General features: G+C 36.6%; 1 protein-coding gene across 1 annotated transcript in view; it reads right to left on the bottom strand.

The window, feature by feature from the left end:
• The window catches only part of LRP1B (LDL receptor related protein 1B), a 1,820,879-nt gene that overhangs the window by 655,984 nt on the left and 1,147,256 nt on the right, over positions 1-17,639 (bottom strand). Inside the window, exon 21 of the mRNA XM_029226108.1 lies at positions 6,403-6,585. Within this exon, the coding sequence (XP_029081941.1) occupies positions 6,403-6,585 (183 nt within the window). The remainder of the gene's footprint in view (positions 1-6,402; positions 6,586-17,639) is intronic.

Below are 17,639 nucleotides of genomic sequence, written 5' to 3'. Positions count from 1 at the left end.
TTACTAACATTAGACATCAAAAATGAAAAAAATAATGTGAATAAGATTCATATTTACAGGTATAATAATTCATGCACTGATAATGAAGAAGCAGCAATATGATTACTTCATGGTAGCCCAGGTATACACTAATGGATGAATTGTTATAAATTTTTTATGGCATATAGTATTACAGTCATATTCAGATTACAGCATTACAAACATCATTACATTAAAAAAAAACACCTGTGATAATAGGCTTTCTCCAATGATGAGAGAAAGAGGCATACTGTACAGTAATATGATTCTTTGAAAGCAAAGTTATAAAACATTAGGAAAACTAATACATTATTAATTTTATGTTACATATCACTCACTTTATATCTCTGTTAGGATAGGCTATCCACTTCAATACAAGTCTTGCACATGATGTTCTACATCATGAATACTTAGGTGATAATAATGATGATGACACAAAAACTTATCATACAGTTCTTGCTGTACAGTTATTAGATTTTTACACAAAGACACTCACACACATATACAGCAGATAAGTTTATTAATAGTAGGACATGATGATTATTTACTATTTATTAAGTGGAAACAGACCATCATAAGAGCCTTCATTCTTGTCATCTTCATGTTGAGTAGGCTGAGAAGGGGGAAGAAAGGAGAAGACGGTGTTGCTGTCTCAGAGGTGGCAGAGGTTGAGGAGGTCGAAGGGGAGGCGAGAGAGGCAAGCACACTCTCTGTAACTTTGCAGAAATACACTGTAATTTCTCTCTGAGTTTCGCGCTCTTTCAATTCTCTAAAAATGTTTCTTTATGGTACTAATCCTTTTATCATTTGCTTTTGTTTTAGTGCCTGTATCGTAGAAGGGTTCATGCCATAAAAGAAGTCAAAAGCATCTTGAATAACTGTAGCCCTTCTGCCGAATTACCTAATGTTAGTTTTTTCCTGGCACTGCTTCTTCTCAGTCTTCTTCCTTATCGTCTGGCACTAGTTCAGAAGCATTCATCTCCATCAAGTTGTATTTTGTTAATTCCTCTGGTATGGTGTCTATTGGTTCTTGAATTTCTTCAAGATCCATATCTTAAAACCCTTCCCTCCCCACAACCAACTTGTTCTGCCATATCTACAATCTCTCATAATTTCCTTGATTGGCTCTCCTGCAAATCCTGTGAAGTCATGCACAACATCTGGACACAGTTTCTCCAGCAGCAATTTATTGTTTCAGGTTTGATGGCTTTCACAGCCTTTTCTGTAATAATTGATGGCATCTTCAATGGTGTAATCCTTTCAGACTTTCATGATGTTCTCTCTGTTGGGGTCCTCTTCCATAGCATTGACAATACTTTCCTTTGAGAAAAGGAAAAGGCTCATTTTGTGTAATGAGCCTTAAAGGTCCTATGACTCGCTGATCTAGGTGCTGAATTAGAGACATATTGTTTGGGGGTAAATAAACCAGTTTGACACATTCAGTGTTGAATTCATGGGGTTCTGGGTAGCCAGGGGACATTGTCCAACATCAAAAGAACTTTAAAAGGCAGTCCCTTACTGGCAAGGTACTTCCTGACTTCAGGGACAAAGCATTAATGAAACCAGTCCAGGAAAGTGGTTCTCATTGTCGAGGCCTTCTTTTTGTACAACCAGAAGATTGACCAACTGGTATTTACTTTTCCCCTCAAGGCTCAGGGGTTTGCAGCTTTATAGATAAGGGCAGTCCTGATCATAAGCCCTGTTGCATTTGCACAGACCAGTAAAGTTAGCCTATCCCTTTCTGATTTAAATCCTGGTGCTCACGTCTCTTCCTTACTAATAAATGTCCTTTGTGGATTTTTTTTTTCCAGAGTAGGGTACTTCTGTCTGAATTAAAAACCCGTTCAGGCAGATATCCTTTCTTCTCAATGATTTTCTTAATGGCATCTGTAACTCATCTGCTACCTCTTGGTTGGCAGAAGCTGCTTCTCCTGTTATACTGACATTTTTTAAAGCCAAGCCTCCTACTAAACTTATCAAACCATCCTTTGCTGGCATTAAATTCTTCACCTTTAGATCCTTCACTTTCCTTTTGCTTTAAGTTGTCATATAATGACTTCACTTTTTCCCGAATCATATTAGAGTCTTTAGGTATACCTTTCTTATAGCAATGGTGCAGTCACATAAAAGCTGCATTTTCAATACAAGATATAAAGGTATTTCAGAAAAAGTGCAAGGTTTTCACACCTGCTGGCATAGCTGCAGCAATGGCTTCACAAATTTCCTTTTCTTCTCTTACAGTGGTCCTTATGCTGGATTCATTATCTTGAAATGATGGGCAACCGCCACTCCAGACCTCAATCTACAGTATATATTAATCAATTCAACTTTTTCTTGTAATGTCATGACTTTTCTCTGCTTCTTGGGAGCACTTCCAGCATCAACAGTGGCACTTCATATGGGTCCCATGGTGTTATTAAAGGTTTATGGCATTGTGCTAACTAAACACGATGAAAAATACACAAGAACCAAAAGAGATCACTTTTTTTTCGATATGCAGTTTACTGGAGAGATAAACTGCTCACCTGGAGATTAGTGTCACATGACATTTTAAGCAGATGCTAGCAACACTTGAGCTCACCGAAATAGCAGCAGGAGGTAGCTACAAAATTATTACAATATGTACTACAGTTAACTTTTTGCAGTAATTTAATACTGTATCTTTACATTTGTTTAGACTTCTGTTGACTGCAAATGGCACCGTGTCTGGTATGTTAAGTGTTTGTAAGTTTTGATAAATTTTAACTTTTTATAATAGATTTGTGTAGATTTTATGGTAGCAATAGATAAAATAGACAAGTATCTACATATATTTTATGCATTCATGATGTACCTTTTTCTTAATTTTTTCAGTATTTCTAGGCTATGTGGTTCCTCTGTTAGTTTTTGCAAATTCTTGCCAATCCCCAAAAAAAGTTTCCAATATATTTATTTTAAAAATTTTGCATATAAATGGATGTAGTTCAAACCCCTGCTGCTCAAAGGTCACCCTAACTACAATTTGTGAGAGACCAGATGTGGGAGAGTATAGTTCTTGGTCAAAGATAGACCCTCTGAGATTAGAGACTCTAAGATGATAATGGTTGAATTGTACTTTAACTTAATTTAGCTCTCATTCTTTCCTTTATTGGAATAAAGAAACAGTAATATGCCTGTTTTTATACTAATGATAGCAATTTATGTATAAAAGCCATTGTAACCAACAAATATAAATTGATTGCCCTGAAAACTTTTAAATGCTCAAGCTAGCATTCAGAATTTTTTAAAAAATAAATATGAACTCTGAATTCAACATCTTGAAGAGTTTAAAGGTCTTTTAGCTTGTAAAGCTGAGAATTTAATTAAACTTAAAAATATCACAAAGATTATAGATGTGTACATATTTTTAATCCAATCTGTATATTTGTGGTTCACTTTAATATCTGCAATGTTCATAAATATTCATACATTGTGAATTATTACTCCTCAAGTAGTTTGATACATTTTGCTTTACTATATTTAAGCCAGGGATTAAATTAGAAGCAGATCAATGGTTAAATTACTACCTTTCACATTCTGTGGATATTTATTCATTCATTCATTTATTGTGAGAACACTTAAGTTCCACTCTTAGCAAATTTTAGTTATACAATACAGTATCATCAATTGTAGTCACTATGTTATACCACATTTCCCTTTTACAATGCAACATGAGTTTTATTGCAGTTCTGCTTTTTAATATTAAATTTTGGTTTACATGATGACCATTTGATACAAACATCTTAACATTACTAAGTGGATAACTCAAATCCCAAATCAACATGCATAAAAATGTCTCTCAGGATCCAATTCTCCTAAGATATCCACTGTGTGGGATCAAAATACACTACTTCCAAAATATGACACTTTATCATAAGGATTATTTTGAGCTGAAGCATTTGAGATTCAGTAGATGCAGAAGGAAGTCTTCTGTAGCTTCCCCTATCTGACTAAAAGCATAAACTTTTGAGAAATGAGAAGTGCCGTAAAACACTTCCTCAGGGAACTTCTAAGGCCATGAAGATGATGGAAAGTCAGTATCAAAATGGACCTGCACAAATGTTATTAAGTAGCCTTTATCTTCCATTAGTTTTCCCATATATTTACCTTTCCACAATTTGCCATCCCTATAAACTCAAAGTCCTTTTCCTTTGTCTTGTCCCCTCTGTGTGGGTAGAGGAAAAGGTTTTTTCCTCCCTACATCATCCATCTTCATCATAATTAAGGTTTTATTTTTAAGTTGAGTCATATACAGAAAAAGCTATTTCATAAGAGCTATTTCATATCAATACACATATACAAGATAAATCACAATCACTTGAAATTTTCTATTAACTTTACTTAACCCTGTTATTTATTATTTATATGTTTTCTCTCCATGTTTTCTGTCATAGACAGTTCAAACCAGTTTTTACTAATATACAACTTTTAGAAATTACTTTATTATGAAGGCATTTATAATTTCTTTCTTCATAAGGAAATTTCAGCCTGGTTTTACCTCTAAATTTGCTAAATCTTGATAGCATATTCAGTTAGTTTTAGCTCAGGATATTCCAAGTAAATTAATATTTTTATTTTGTTTTCCTACAGCCTTGCTAGTTCCTTAGTCATATACCTGTTAAAGACTGTTATCTGAAATATTTCAGCATTCGTCCAATCAAACAAATGCCAGAAGCAACAGGAGAAAAAATATGCACTTAGAATAATGTTAGCCTGAGTCAAATAATTGGCTCTTTGGCATCAGAATTAGCCTGTTAAATAAAAACTTGCTTAGTTAGTTAATAATTCATTCATTTAACAAGTTATTCATCTATTGATTTTCAACTAATATGAAATGTTCCATTATGATAATTTCTAAACTCAAAGTCACATTCTTCTAACCAATAACTCCCAAACTAAGAATCTTTATGTAATAATTGAAAAGAGTTACCTGTTAAAAATATTGTTGGAAAAATAATCATTTGAAAATACAACTCCCTCACTACTCCTACTCCCAGGAGTAGGCCTCAGGAGTTTTTATTTGCCTATGCCCATGTTAGCTTATATTTATTTCTTTATCTCTTATTTACAGGCTTAATTATACCCAGGAGGTGTGTTAAAGAAAAGAAACACAATTCCTTTTTATATCTTTAAATGCTCATGGGCCATGTGGTTCCTAAAGTATCTGCTTACTCACAGCTGTGATAACTTTTCATTTCTATGTTTTGGTTGAAATACTTAATAAAGGGCAAAATGAATAACCAAGAACTCCTGATTGAGCAATTCGGAAGCAATTTCACATTAAGAAGAACTCCCAGAGATGATTCCAGAATGTATCTTAAAATCTACAAAAAATTCTTTCCATGGGTTATTTGGATAATGATACCAATCATTTCACAAATTATACCACAAGAGTTAATTCTCTAAACTTCAGCTCATCATCTGGCATAGAGAAGGAAGTAAATAAGTTAGTTTTTCATGTTAGGTAGCACCTACTGTATGGAGAAAAACAACATGGAAACATCATAATATTAGAATAACTTACAAAAAAAAGCTTCAGTGACTCTCAAAACAAATCAAAGGTTTGAATGATTTGAAAGTCATCACCTTCATCTTAATGGAGTCTAGCGACAGCACAATAAAATTTAGGAAACTGGTTGAAAATAAATGCATATAATTATGCCTTTTTTTCCCTAGTCATCTTCATTAAATTTTATGGTAAGGATTTATCTATGAAAAGGGGAATGCTGTAAGTGGGTTTAGCACACATGTCTCTTTCTGGACTGTGAAATTCCAGACTCTGAATCCAGATTGCCTGGTCTCAAATCCCATTTCTTCCATGCTGGCTCTGTGAGCCAGCAAGTTAAAAATTCTTTTGACTTTTTAATTTGAGAAAGTTAAAAACTGCTCTCTGCCTCAGTTTTCTCATTGTGAATTAGCATGATGAAATGAGTTCATGTAGAGAACATTCTTAGAACTGTGCCAGGTCCACAGATAGTTCTCAATAAATGTTACCAACTATTACTGTCATGTACAGAATGTGAGCAAACCTACTAGAAACACAAGGATACTTTTTTTTTTTTTTTTTGCTGTACGCGGGCCTCTCACTGTTGTGGCCTCTCCTGTTGTGGAGCACAGGCTCCGGATGCGCAGGCTCTGCGGCCATGGCTCACGGGCCCAGCCGCTCCGCGGCATGTGGGATCTTCCCAGACCGGGGCACAAACCCGTGTCCCCTGCATCGGCAGGCGGACTCTCAACCACTGTGCCACCAGGGAAGCCCCAAGGATACTTTTTATGAAGGTGAGATATGGATTGAGGAGGGCCCCAAAGGAACCTACATCAAGGAAGCAAGCCTAAGGTAGAAGTTGAACTCAGTGTTCTGCTTACCTGTACTCCGACAGGAAAACTTGGTTTTGTGATCACACAGTCGTAAGGTACCACTGCAGCCTTTTTCATCACTACCATCTTCACAGTCTTTTTCCCCATCACAGCGCCACAGATCAGGAATGCAATTTCCATCAGGGTGACACTGAAATTCATTCCCATTACAACCAGCAGGAGAACGAATCTCTTAAATTGAAATGAGGGAGAGAGGCAGAGAGAGGAAGACAAGAGAGAAATTATGATTTTACTTGATTTTTTTTCAGTTTTTTTCTTTCTTTAGGCATTATAATGATCCTAGAGAGAATCTATTTTTACTTTATTGTTTAATAGCTGCAATACTCTCCAGCATTTTCAAATTTGCTTTAGAAACTTTAATAATTAGAGAAAATAATTCTTGCCTCCCACAGAATTTTTAAAGGTGATGAACGTTAGGAAAAAAAAGAAAGAGCAGTAAGATAGTATGTGGATATTCTGTTGTGATTTTAATTAGTATCAGTGTGATCGTTGAAGGTATTTTGTCTATAGCACATAAAAGAGATTTCACATTCTACTCCAAATGTTTAGACTTTTGTTGATCTTGTGACATCTCTTTAGATAATTCCTTTCACACTGGTAACAGGTAAACAACCAAAAAGAAAATACGAAGTACACTCTGACTAACAAAATCTTTGAAGAATAATGTCCAAAATGTTGAAAAATAAAACCCTCAGATAATTAAAAAAATTATTCAGGACATAAGATTTCAAGTTTAGAATCAGAACAGACACAAAAGAATTTTATGAGGCACTATGCAATCAAAGTCAATTTATCAATTAATAATTCACATAGTGCCCAGATAACATTATCACTCAAAACCTGATGACTAAAAATATAGGTTAAATTTTGTAGGTAAGCATAAACAAGAATAAGGAAAAATAAATGTTGGGCATATAGATGCTTTTACAGTATAACAGTTGAAAAATATGACTGTAATTGGCAATACATTAAATTTGTATTAATATCTAATATTATGAGATATAATAACCAGAATCTCCAAATACTGTTGTAAAGTAAATATTTTAGTATTCATTTTTCTAGACCAAAGTTTTAATGTAACAAGTTTATTGTGCATCTCAGGTAGCTACAGCCAACAATTAATTTACATTATATCTATAAAAGCAATTATTCTACATCACTATAAAATTGAAGCAAGTCCAGGTGAGTTTCTCATTACTCAATGAGCTGATTTGGTAGGAATTGTAAAACTATCAATAAACAGAAACCTCAGTTAAGTAGAGTTGGGAGACCAGAAGGGGAGATCTCTTACACCCTGCAGCTGTAGCACAGCCCAACAGGAAGAAGAAAGACTCTTCTTTCCTGTCAAGGACTCAGCCTATGACAATCCATGGACTTGTTGTTTACTAGAGCCCTCCCATTTTCCTTTTTTACTCTCTATAAAAGCATTCCTTTTTCCTTGCTGTGAGGGAACTTGCACATAGCTCACCATGGTGCAGACTCCAAATTGCCATTCTTTGCCAATCCCAAATATACCAGTCTTTGCTGGAGAAATATCTGGCTCTCAATTTGTTTTAGGTCAACATTTTGGTGGCCCATATGGGCACCAGAGAAGACTCTCGATGGCTCTGGGGCTGGTGAATATACAGGTGCAGTACCCACAGCTGAGTCTATTGCTGCTCACTGCTTTTCCTGCTGACCCTGGAGATTAAAGGCAAGTCTTTCTCTTAGATCCAAACTCACACCCTCTTTCCATCTGGAGCTCTCCAGGCTTTATTCAGAATCTACTTAAAGCTTTTGTCTTTCTGGTTAAGGCCTTGTTCTGCATGTGAGTACTTGTTTGGCACTTGGGTCTGATTTTGATATCAGGCTCTTTCACTGAAACTGGTTAGCTTTGCATATTCCCTTCGGAACAGGAACTGCTTCACCTGAAGCTGGCTAATCTTTGACCCATTCCTCTGAAAACAGGGGTTCTCTGCAACAGTGCCAGGTTTTTCAGCCTTTGGCCTATTCTTTTGAAAGGACGATTCTCTGGAAACTGGCTGAAAAAGCCTTTGGCCTGGCTCCTTTAAGCCGTTTCCTTTGAATTGGCTGGGATTGTCTTACAAGCTGTCTGAATCAAACCAGTTGTGCTGTAAGCTGTTTAAGCTGTTTGAAAATTGTTCTTTACTCTAGAGGAAAAACCTCTAGGAAATGAGACTCCAGTTATCTAAGTATTTTGAAGGTCTCCTCCGTTATAGGGACTCTGGTCAATTTTATGTTTAAAAGCCACAGTCCTTCCTCATGGGCACTGCTAACTAAATGGACCAACCTGACCAAAGGCAATTTAGAATATCAATGGCTGTTATGGGGAATTTCAGAAATCCCCAAACTTAATTTCCTTAAAACCAAATTGAGCTTCAATAGCTCAAAAATTTCCAGAATTGAGTGGAATGCTTATTTCAATTGGCATTTTGAGGCTTCCCAATATACTCAGGACTCTAAAATTGCCTCTCTGCAAAATAAGATTTTAAGATTAACTGAGGAAAAGAAATGATGAAAGAAAGATAAAGTGGCTCTCAAAGCCTCAGGCTCTTCTTCCTTGGCGTCTGTGTCTCAGGCTCTACCTCTGGTGCCATCTCCCTCCTTCCCTTCTATGCTGCCTATGCCTCCACTGTACCCTCAATCCCCCCATACTCATTCTCTGGCCAAACTTTCCTTTTCCTCTGAACCTGTCAGAACATGTTTCTTTAAAATTAAGCCTTCTGAAGGTCCAGAGGCTAAATCTTTAATATCTTATACTCCCTGAACTAAGCTGAACTGTGAGCCATAGTCAAAGATTTTCCCAAAATAACCAAAGACCCTCATAGTATTGCTGAGGAATTTAATATAATCACTCAAACTCACCAACCAGGTTTCTCTAACTTACATCAGCTACTTCATATGCTCATCAGTGAAGGTCAGGCCCAGCATTGAGTGAAAATTGCTAATTGAGAAAATCCTGAAAGATGCCCAGCATTACAACCAGGAGAACAACCTGCTATCTTATTATGTGTCAGGCTCAGAAAATAGCTAGGCAACTTTACTGAGCAGTTACTAGGGCTTTTCCAAAGCCTGTTGACTGAAACAAAATTCAGGCTTGCACACAAACATCTGCAAATCTGTTCATAAAAATTACAGTTGACTTTTGATTGTCTTTAAAGAAAATTCTGGTCTTCCTTCAGATGTTGATTAACTCTAGTAGCTTTTAACTCTGTTTATTAATGGGCTGAACTAAGATCCTTCCCTTTTAGTAAAAAGGACCAGCGTGAAATGGGAAACTATGTCCACTTCAGATTTAGTTAATCTGACAAACCACATTTCTTGTGCTCTATATGAATCACCTCAAAGGAAGATCATCAAAATTGTTAATCTTCAACTCCAACAAATGAAGGCTCCTAAACAAACCCAAAATCCTCGTAGTTTTTGCTATTATTGCAAAGAACCAGGGCATTAGAAAAGAGATTGTTACAAACTTAAGCGCTGTAGAGCCTTCATCCCTCTAACCAGCCTTTCCAACGCCCTCCAATTCTCAGTGGTGGGCTCTGAGGAACTGGAGGGGCTCTTCCCAATCCTCCCTCTTAATCAGCTTGGAGAAACATTTCTCCAAGAGGATGAATTTCTTCCAGTTCTAATTGATACCACACTCTTGAGTGCTCAACCCCACTACCATAAAACAGCCCCTGCCTTGGAGTACTAAAACAATTCAAATAGTGGGGATTTCTAATGAACCTCAAGAGGTTCCTATGTCCGAACGTATTCCCTTTTGTTTAGGCCCTTTGAGAGATACACATCCTTTTCTCCTTAGTTCCTCTACCCCTATCCATTTATTAGGCTGGAAACTTCTTAGAGAAGTATGCCAGAAATTCTTTCTCCGAAAAGGGGAAAACAATTCTAGAAATTGACAGTGTCATCAAAGAACCAGCCAGGTAAATTAAGTGGCCCTCTAACATCTTTTATTTGTTCTATCTCTGATGGTACTAGAGCAGATTCTGAAAATATGGATCATTTCTCCCTATTGAATCAGCTACCACTTTCCTTATTGGCAAAATCTCCAACTGATGTTTGCAAAATTCACAGTGCATCTCCCATCAAAATTTAAACAGAATCCTCAAAACCTCTTCCCAGAATAAATCAATACCCTAAAGGAAAACCTTAAAGCCCATAATAGAAGAATACAGGCTCAAGTCCTCATTATCTCCTGTACTAGCCCCTGTAACACTCCATTTTACCAGTGAGAAAAGCAAAAGGCCAAAGGTGGAGGTTTTTTCCGGAACTCTGAGCAGTAAACAACACTGTTATCCTTCAACACTTTGTTGTTCCTAACTCTCATATGTTACTAACATCCTTTCCCACCAGAAATGAATTCTTCACTGTAACCGATTTATGCAGTGCATTCTTTCATATTCCAGTTGATGAAGACAGCCAATACCTTTCCGCCTTTACTTGAGAGTAAAAAAAACAATTCACCTGGACAGTAATGCCTCATGGATATATTGAGAGTCCTTCTTATTTTTTGCAAATCTTGAAGGCTGGTATGAATGATATAAAGTTCTCTAAGGGTTTTACTTTGCTGCAATATGTGGATGAGTTGCTTCTTTGCCCTCCTTCTTAAACCTCTTCACAGGAAGGCAGCGTCCACTTAATAAAGCATTTGGCCTTAAAAGGACTTAAGGTCGCCAAAGAAAAATTGCAGTTTGCCCAAAACCAGGTTCAATATTTTAGTCATTCAATATCAGAACAAGGGCTACACCTAGATCCAGATACACTTCATGGTGTTCTAAGTTTCCCAAAACCCCAGACTAAGGGCTACTGTGAAGTTTTCTCAGACCAGTTGGTTATTGCTGAAATTGGATTCCAAATTTCTCTTTTAAAGCCAAATTTCTTATGTTTTTCTCAACAATAACAACCACCTGACCCAGTTTTGTGGGAAGAACTGATTGACATAGCCCTCAAGGCCCTAAAGGAGAGTTTGATGAATCCAACTGCCTTTGGGCTTCCTTATTATCAGATTCCCTTTTACTCTTTCATAGATGACAAGAAAAGGGAATAACTTTGGGGTACTCACCCAAAAATTTGGTGACCACCATCCATGCACAGGGTATTATAGCCAGCATCTGGACCCTGTGGCACATGTATTAGAATCACTGCAGCCACTTCCTTGCCTTAGAATCACTGCAGCCACTGCCCTTTTTGTTAAAGCCACTGAGAAAATTGTGGAATGTCCTTTAATCATTTTTGTACCTCATGCAGAAGTCAACTTGAATTCTCAACATACTCAACACTTCTCAGCTAGCTGCCTCATATCCCGTGAAGTCCCTTTGTTATCTGTCCTTCACGTAACTCTTTTACATGATAATAACTTTGACCTGGCTACTCTTCTCCCTTCTGTCACCAACAATGTCCTTCATGACTGCTTAATGTTGACAGACAACCTCCTGGCTCCTTGTAATGATCTACAGGAAATTCCACTGGGTAGTGTTGACTTCTCATGGTTCACTGATGGTTCTTGTTTAAAAGGTAACAATGACAAATATTGTGGTGGTTATGTTATTATAACTCATTTTGATGTTGTTAAGGCAGTGTCTTTACTTATGACTACTTTGGCCCAATAGGCTGAATTACACACCCTTACACGGGCTTGTACTTTAGTCAAGGACAAAATTGCCAGTGTTTATACTGATAGAGATATGCTTTCAGAGTAGCTCATGATTTTGGAATTTTGTGGAATGTTGCTTCCTTATTTCCAGTGGAAATAAAATTAAAAATAGTCCTTATGGGGCTTCCCTGGTGGCACAGTGGTTGAGAGTCCGCCTGCCGATGCAGGGGACACGGGTTTGTGCCCCGGTCCGGGAGGATCCCACATGCCGTGGAGAGGATGGGCCCGTGAGCCATGGCCGCTGAGCCTGCGCGTCTGGAGCCTGTGCTCCACAACAGGAGAGGCCACAACAGTGAGAGGCCCACGTACCGCAAAAAAAAAAACAAAAAAAAAATAGTCCTTATGTTCAGGAATTATTAAACACAATACTTTTACCTTCCATTTTAGCTATTATTAAGATTCTGATGCATGCTAAACTTGACTCTCTGGAAACTAGGGGAAATCACCTTGCTTATATTTCTGCAAGGAATGCTGTCCTTAAAGGGACCAACAGCAGACAAACCTCTGTCATTATACAAAGGGACATCTCCCCAAATGATAATTTAGAAAAACTGGCTACAGAAGCCTAACAATGAAAAGCCTAACTCAGAAAAGGAAAAACAAGATTGGAAATTTAACAATTGTTTGTTTGGAAAAAAGAGAAAGCTCTGGTTTGGACCAAATAACTCAGTACTACCAGAGACTCTAAAATCCCCACTCCTCATCATACTACATACACTAAACTATTGGTCTATTGACAAAATGATGAATCAATATTGTTGGGGAAACATTAACAAGGCTGTAAAAAGTGCCTACCTCCCTTGTCCTACTTGTCTGAAGTACAATCCAGGGAAGCCTATTTGTACTGCTTCTGGATATTTTAAACTGTCTAATGGACAATTCAAAGTCTGGAAGATGGATTTCATACAACTTCCTCCATCTCATGGATATAAATACATTTCAGTCACAGTCTGTATGTTTTCCCACTGGACTGAAGCCTTCCCTCACAGACAGGCTATTGCCTTTTCTGTGGCTAAATTCCTTTTCGGAAAGATTACCCCTACTTGGAGGAGCTCCTCTCAAACTTTATAGCAATCTGGGAATCCATTTTAAGGGCCAGGTGCTTTGACAAGTCTGTGATGTTTGGCTGGTTTTACAACACTTTCACTATGATTACAACCCTCAATCCTCAAGTATAGTTGAACACACTAATGGCATTTATTATTACTAACTGGCAAAATTTGTAGAGGTCCTCCAAATACCTTGGCCATTGGTCCTTTTAAATTTCAGATCCATCCTTTTGGGAATTCATAAACTTTCACCCTTTGAGATAGTCCCAGGATGCCCAATGAACTTGACTCCTGCTTTTTTTATCCATAACTTATAAAAGGAGAGATACTGTAGTATTGAAAAGGCCTGCTTGCTTCTATTAAAAATAACCAAGCTTTGGTAGAGCAATCTTTTCACAGTGTGCCCTTGGGAGACAAATACCTTGGAACCTGGAGATTTCGTCTATTGGAAAAGACACTACCAGAAGAATTTCCCTCAACCTTGCTGGAAAGACCATATTAAGTACTGTTAACCAACCCTTGTGCCACCAAACTCCAAGGAATAGACTCTTGATTCATGTGACACACCTAAAGAAGGTGCAGAACCCTGACTGGATCTGCACATCATCCAGTGACCTGAAAGGAAATACTTCTCGGAAGTTGAGGCAGTCGACATCTGAGGACACAGCTTTCCCAAGTTATCTATACCAGGCCTGTTGGAAGTTTGTCACCAACCTTCGATGCTGACATAAAGATTCAGATTATCTCCAGGGTCTATGATCTTGAAAACGTATGGACTTTAAATAAAAAGTGCCTGAGAGTTTTCTCTCCTGCCCCTCCTTGTTACTTAAATGTGACCTTACTAGGTTTCCAGTCTGAGACACTACTGGAAATGGTCTTTCCTGACACTGAGGGACAAAAAGCCACTGAAACTAGGATATCTGACTCTTGATCAGTGATGCTTTCAGCAAAAGATCTTAATCAAAAGATAAAAATGTAAAAAAAAAATTAATAAAAAGAATCCTCAATAAAATAGAGGTGAGAGACCAGAAGGGAAAGCTCTCATATCCTGCAATGACAGCAAAGCCCAGCAGGAGAATAATGACACTTCTTCTTTCCACGAAAGGACTCTGTCAATGAAAATCCTTGGACTCTGTTTACTATAGCCCTCCCAAATTTCTTTTCCTTTCTATAAAAGTGTTCTCTTTCCCTTCCCATGTGGGAACTTGCACACAGCTCACCAGTGTTTCACACCCTAAATTGAGATTTTCTGCTGATCCTGGATAACCTCATCTTCACTGGAGAAATATCTGTCAGTCAGTTTGCTTCAGGTCAACAGAATCACGTGGTTATGAGTTAGGATTAGACTAAATTAAGGTCAAAGCTAATAATAACACTTCTATCACCAAGGCAGCTACTTAATCTTTTGAGACCTCTGTTTGTTCACATGGAAAGTAGAGAGCCTGCAGGGTCGTTGGGAGGAATAAATTGGATATGTGTAAATGATTATTTTCACTAACATTTTTTGTTGTTATTTTCTATGATATAAATAGTTCATTTCCTGATTTGTTTATTTAAAGAATTTCAACAACTATACTATGTCAGTTGATACAATATTTTAAAGATGCACAGAATAGACTTGCTTCTACTGCCCAAGTATTCTTAAAGTAGTAATGCTGAAATAACACCTAAGTAAAAAAAGAGATAAAAAGGATCCCAACTGAAGTAAGAGTAAAAAAGTTCTGTTGGTAGAAAATAGGAGTTCCAACTCACGGAAAACCTAATTTCCAAAAGTAGCTACTCCTAAGAACACATAGTAATTACACCCAATTTAAAGAGAAGGGGCTGAGTTTAGGCTGGCATTGAAGTCCCTTCCAAAAACAGAGACTTTTTCTACTTTCCTAATCATCCAAATCATTCTGACTTTGGATATATAGAGTCTTCATGATTTAACAGAATACTTGGGTGCATAGACACAATCAATAAAGATGGCAGAGTGTCTGCACATTTGGATGATATATATGAAATATGATATAGCCACTTCCTACCATATTTAATTGAGTATATGCAGAGTGCCCTATTTAGCGGTACAACTTAACTACTACAGTGGTAAAGAATGTTGAGACTGGTTTCACAAACAATATACTATGAAGCCTTTAAACTTGGGATCTTTTTCAAGGTAACTTGAAAATCCTATGTGATTTCAGTATCCCAGAAGAAAAAAGAAGACAAATCAAATGGAGTTCCAAGGCGTTTTCAGCTAAGTAATTCTATGATGAAGAAGGCAACTTCCATACAGCAGTGAATGGCCTTTGGTTCTTTTTCCTAGTACTTAACTTTCCATGAAAACAAAACTAAACAAACTTTGGCTCAGTTGAATTTTATAACCTGTTGTATGAGCTCAACCAATAACATACAAAAGTTGTATTTCAGGTTATTCTCACCCAGTGATTCCAAATATTTAGTAAAGAATAGAAGGTATAGTCTTTTGATTTTTTTTACATTCTTTAAAATAAGAGTTGAAGACTGGCAGCTCCCATATTGAATCTGTCCCTCAGTATGTTTAATTTAGTAAACATACTATTGACCTTTTAAAAATCTAAAGCTTTCCTATAAAAATCTCACTTTTCCAGTTCCTTGAAAAGTAAGATTCTTGGGTTAGCATCCCCATAAGGTAACAACTACTGCCTGCTTTGTATGGAGCTGAACTGAATTTTATCAATGACTCCCTGTTATAACAGTGAGACAGAGATATTCCTTCATATTTTATTTTTTCCCTAACAGATTTTTTTCCTTGGTGGATGTGGGCAGTGGGCCAACTGCTAACTCCCTTTTCTTTTGTTTTTGATCTACTTCTGAGAAACTGTAGGAAAAATTTTATTTCACTCTTACTTTAATATTAATACTAACTTTACTGTCTTTACAAATTAGTTTTTTGTCTTTATGAGTTATTTTAATGGATATTTGTGAATAATCCTGAAACTCATCACGTTTCTCTCTTTGCAATAGTTTTTAAGAATTTAGAGCCAAATTTATGGATGATTTTTCATGATATGAACTTGTTTATACCAATCTCACCCTCAGATTTATTTACATTACTCATCCTTACTTTGCCTTTGTTTGGTTCCTTCCTCTTTATAACCTTTCATCTTTCCAGGTTATAACTTAGATTACTTCTGGAAATGACCAGAGGACTAATTAAATAACTAAACAAAATAGTAATATGTAAGGAAAACTTGAGAAGAAGTAACACATTTTACATTTAAAATGACCTAATTTGGAAACATTTTAGTAGCCTAAATAAAATTAAACAGTATATGCCAAATTCTATTCCATACATTCATTCCTCTCCTCATATTTTATTTCTCCAAGGACAATGTTGCCTCAGAAATGTGGGCAGTAATGGGAGGAATTCCATGTTTCACTAATTATTGTGAGTGCAATGCTTTGCCTCTTCTAAACATATTTTGGACTTGGTTTCAAAGATCTAGTTCTTTTGAGTTATGTTCCTCAACAATTAACTCAGTGATTTAATGGGAAATTCTCAAGAAGATTATGTAAACTTAGAAATCTGGAAAGAAAAACCCGATTCAAAAAGAGACTTGCAAAATATAAATTGTTGCTTTGGGAGAAGGAAATGCTTCTCCTGATCCAGCAATATGGCAACTTTACATATAGACTTGTAGTCTTTTAGCTCAATATTATTTACAGAAGAAAATAAGTTGTGGTCACACAGATCAAAGCAGAATCTATGAAGGCAGAGAGCATGCTGCTACTGTTTGAGATTTTTAAAATTCTATTTGCATTTCTTCGCTTTGCTTGGTATTGTTTTGTTTATCTATTTGTGCTTCATAAGTGAATACACTCATTTGTCTTCTTATTCTAAATAAACATTTATCTTATAAATTTAAATACAAATGTGGTATTTCCCTGAGGCTTTTCTTTCCTTCTTTTTTTTCCTTAAACTACACATGTCCAAACCTTTGTGGACTATCTATTAAGCGGTACCATAAACAACCAGATTACAGCAACTTTAAAATGAGGATATAGTCTGGAGAAGGAAATACAATATACCATCATAAATATTCAAATCTAAATGGTGAAACAATTCTCTTCTAGATTGCCTTCCTGTGTACATTTTATCTGTTAATGTCCGTAATTTTCTTTGACTCATTTTTCTTAAAAGAAATATGTATATATTTATCTAGGATTGGGTCTCTTATTCTGGTGTTTGTAGATTAAAGAGATTCATGGGTAAGCCTTAGGAATTCATAAAATCTCACAAACTATACACGATGCTTCGTGCTGACATGCCTTTTTTTCCGCTGTGGAAGGGATTCTGAGCTTTCCTTGACTCCCACAGCAGACTCTAAGAGGAACGTGGAGACCAGTTTCACACTTCCCTTTCTTTATCACCCATTCCATATACCTTGCATATAAATGGTAGTTTATATGGTATTCAATTTTGCTTATACTTCAAATTATCTAAGATTTGATTAAAACCCAGTGAAAAGAAGGATCACCTATCTGCTCCTTTTGAT

The sequence above is a fragment of the Monodon monoceros genome, unplaced genomic scaffold (assembly GCF_005190385.1).
Source record: "Monodon monoceros isolate NGI ecotype Baffin Bay Population unplaced genomic scaffold, NGI_Narwhal_1 Super_Scaffold_16, whole genome shotgun sequence".
NCBI lineage: Eukaryota > Metazoa > Chordata > Mammalia > Artiodactyla > Monodontidae > Monodon > Monodon monoceros.
This window is presented reverse-complemented; position numbering and strand designations above follow the sequence as displayed.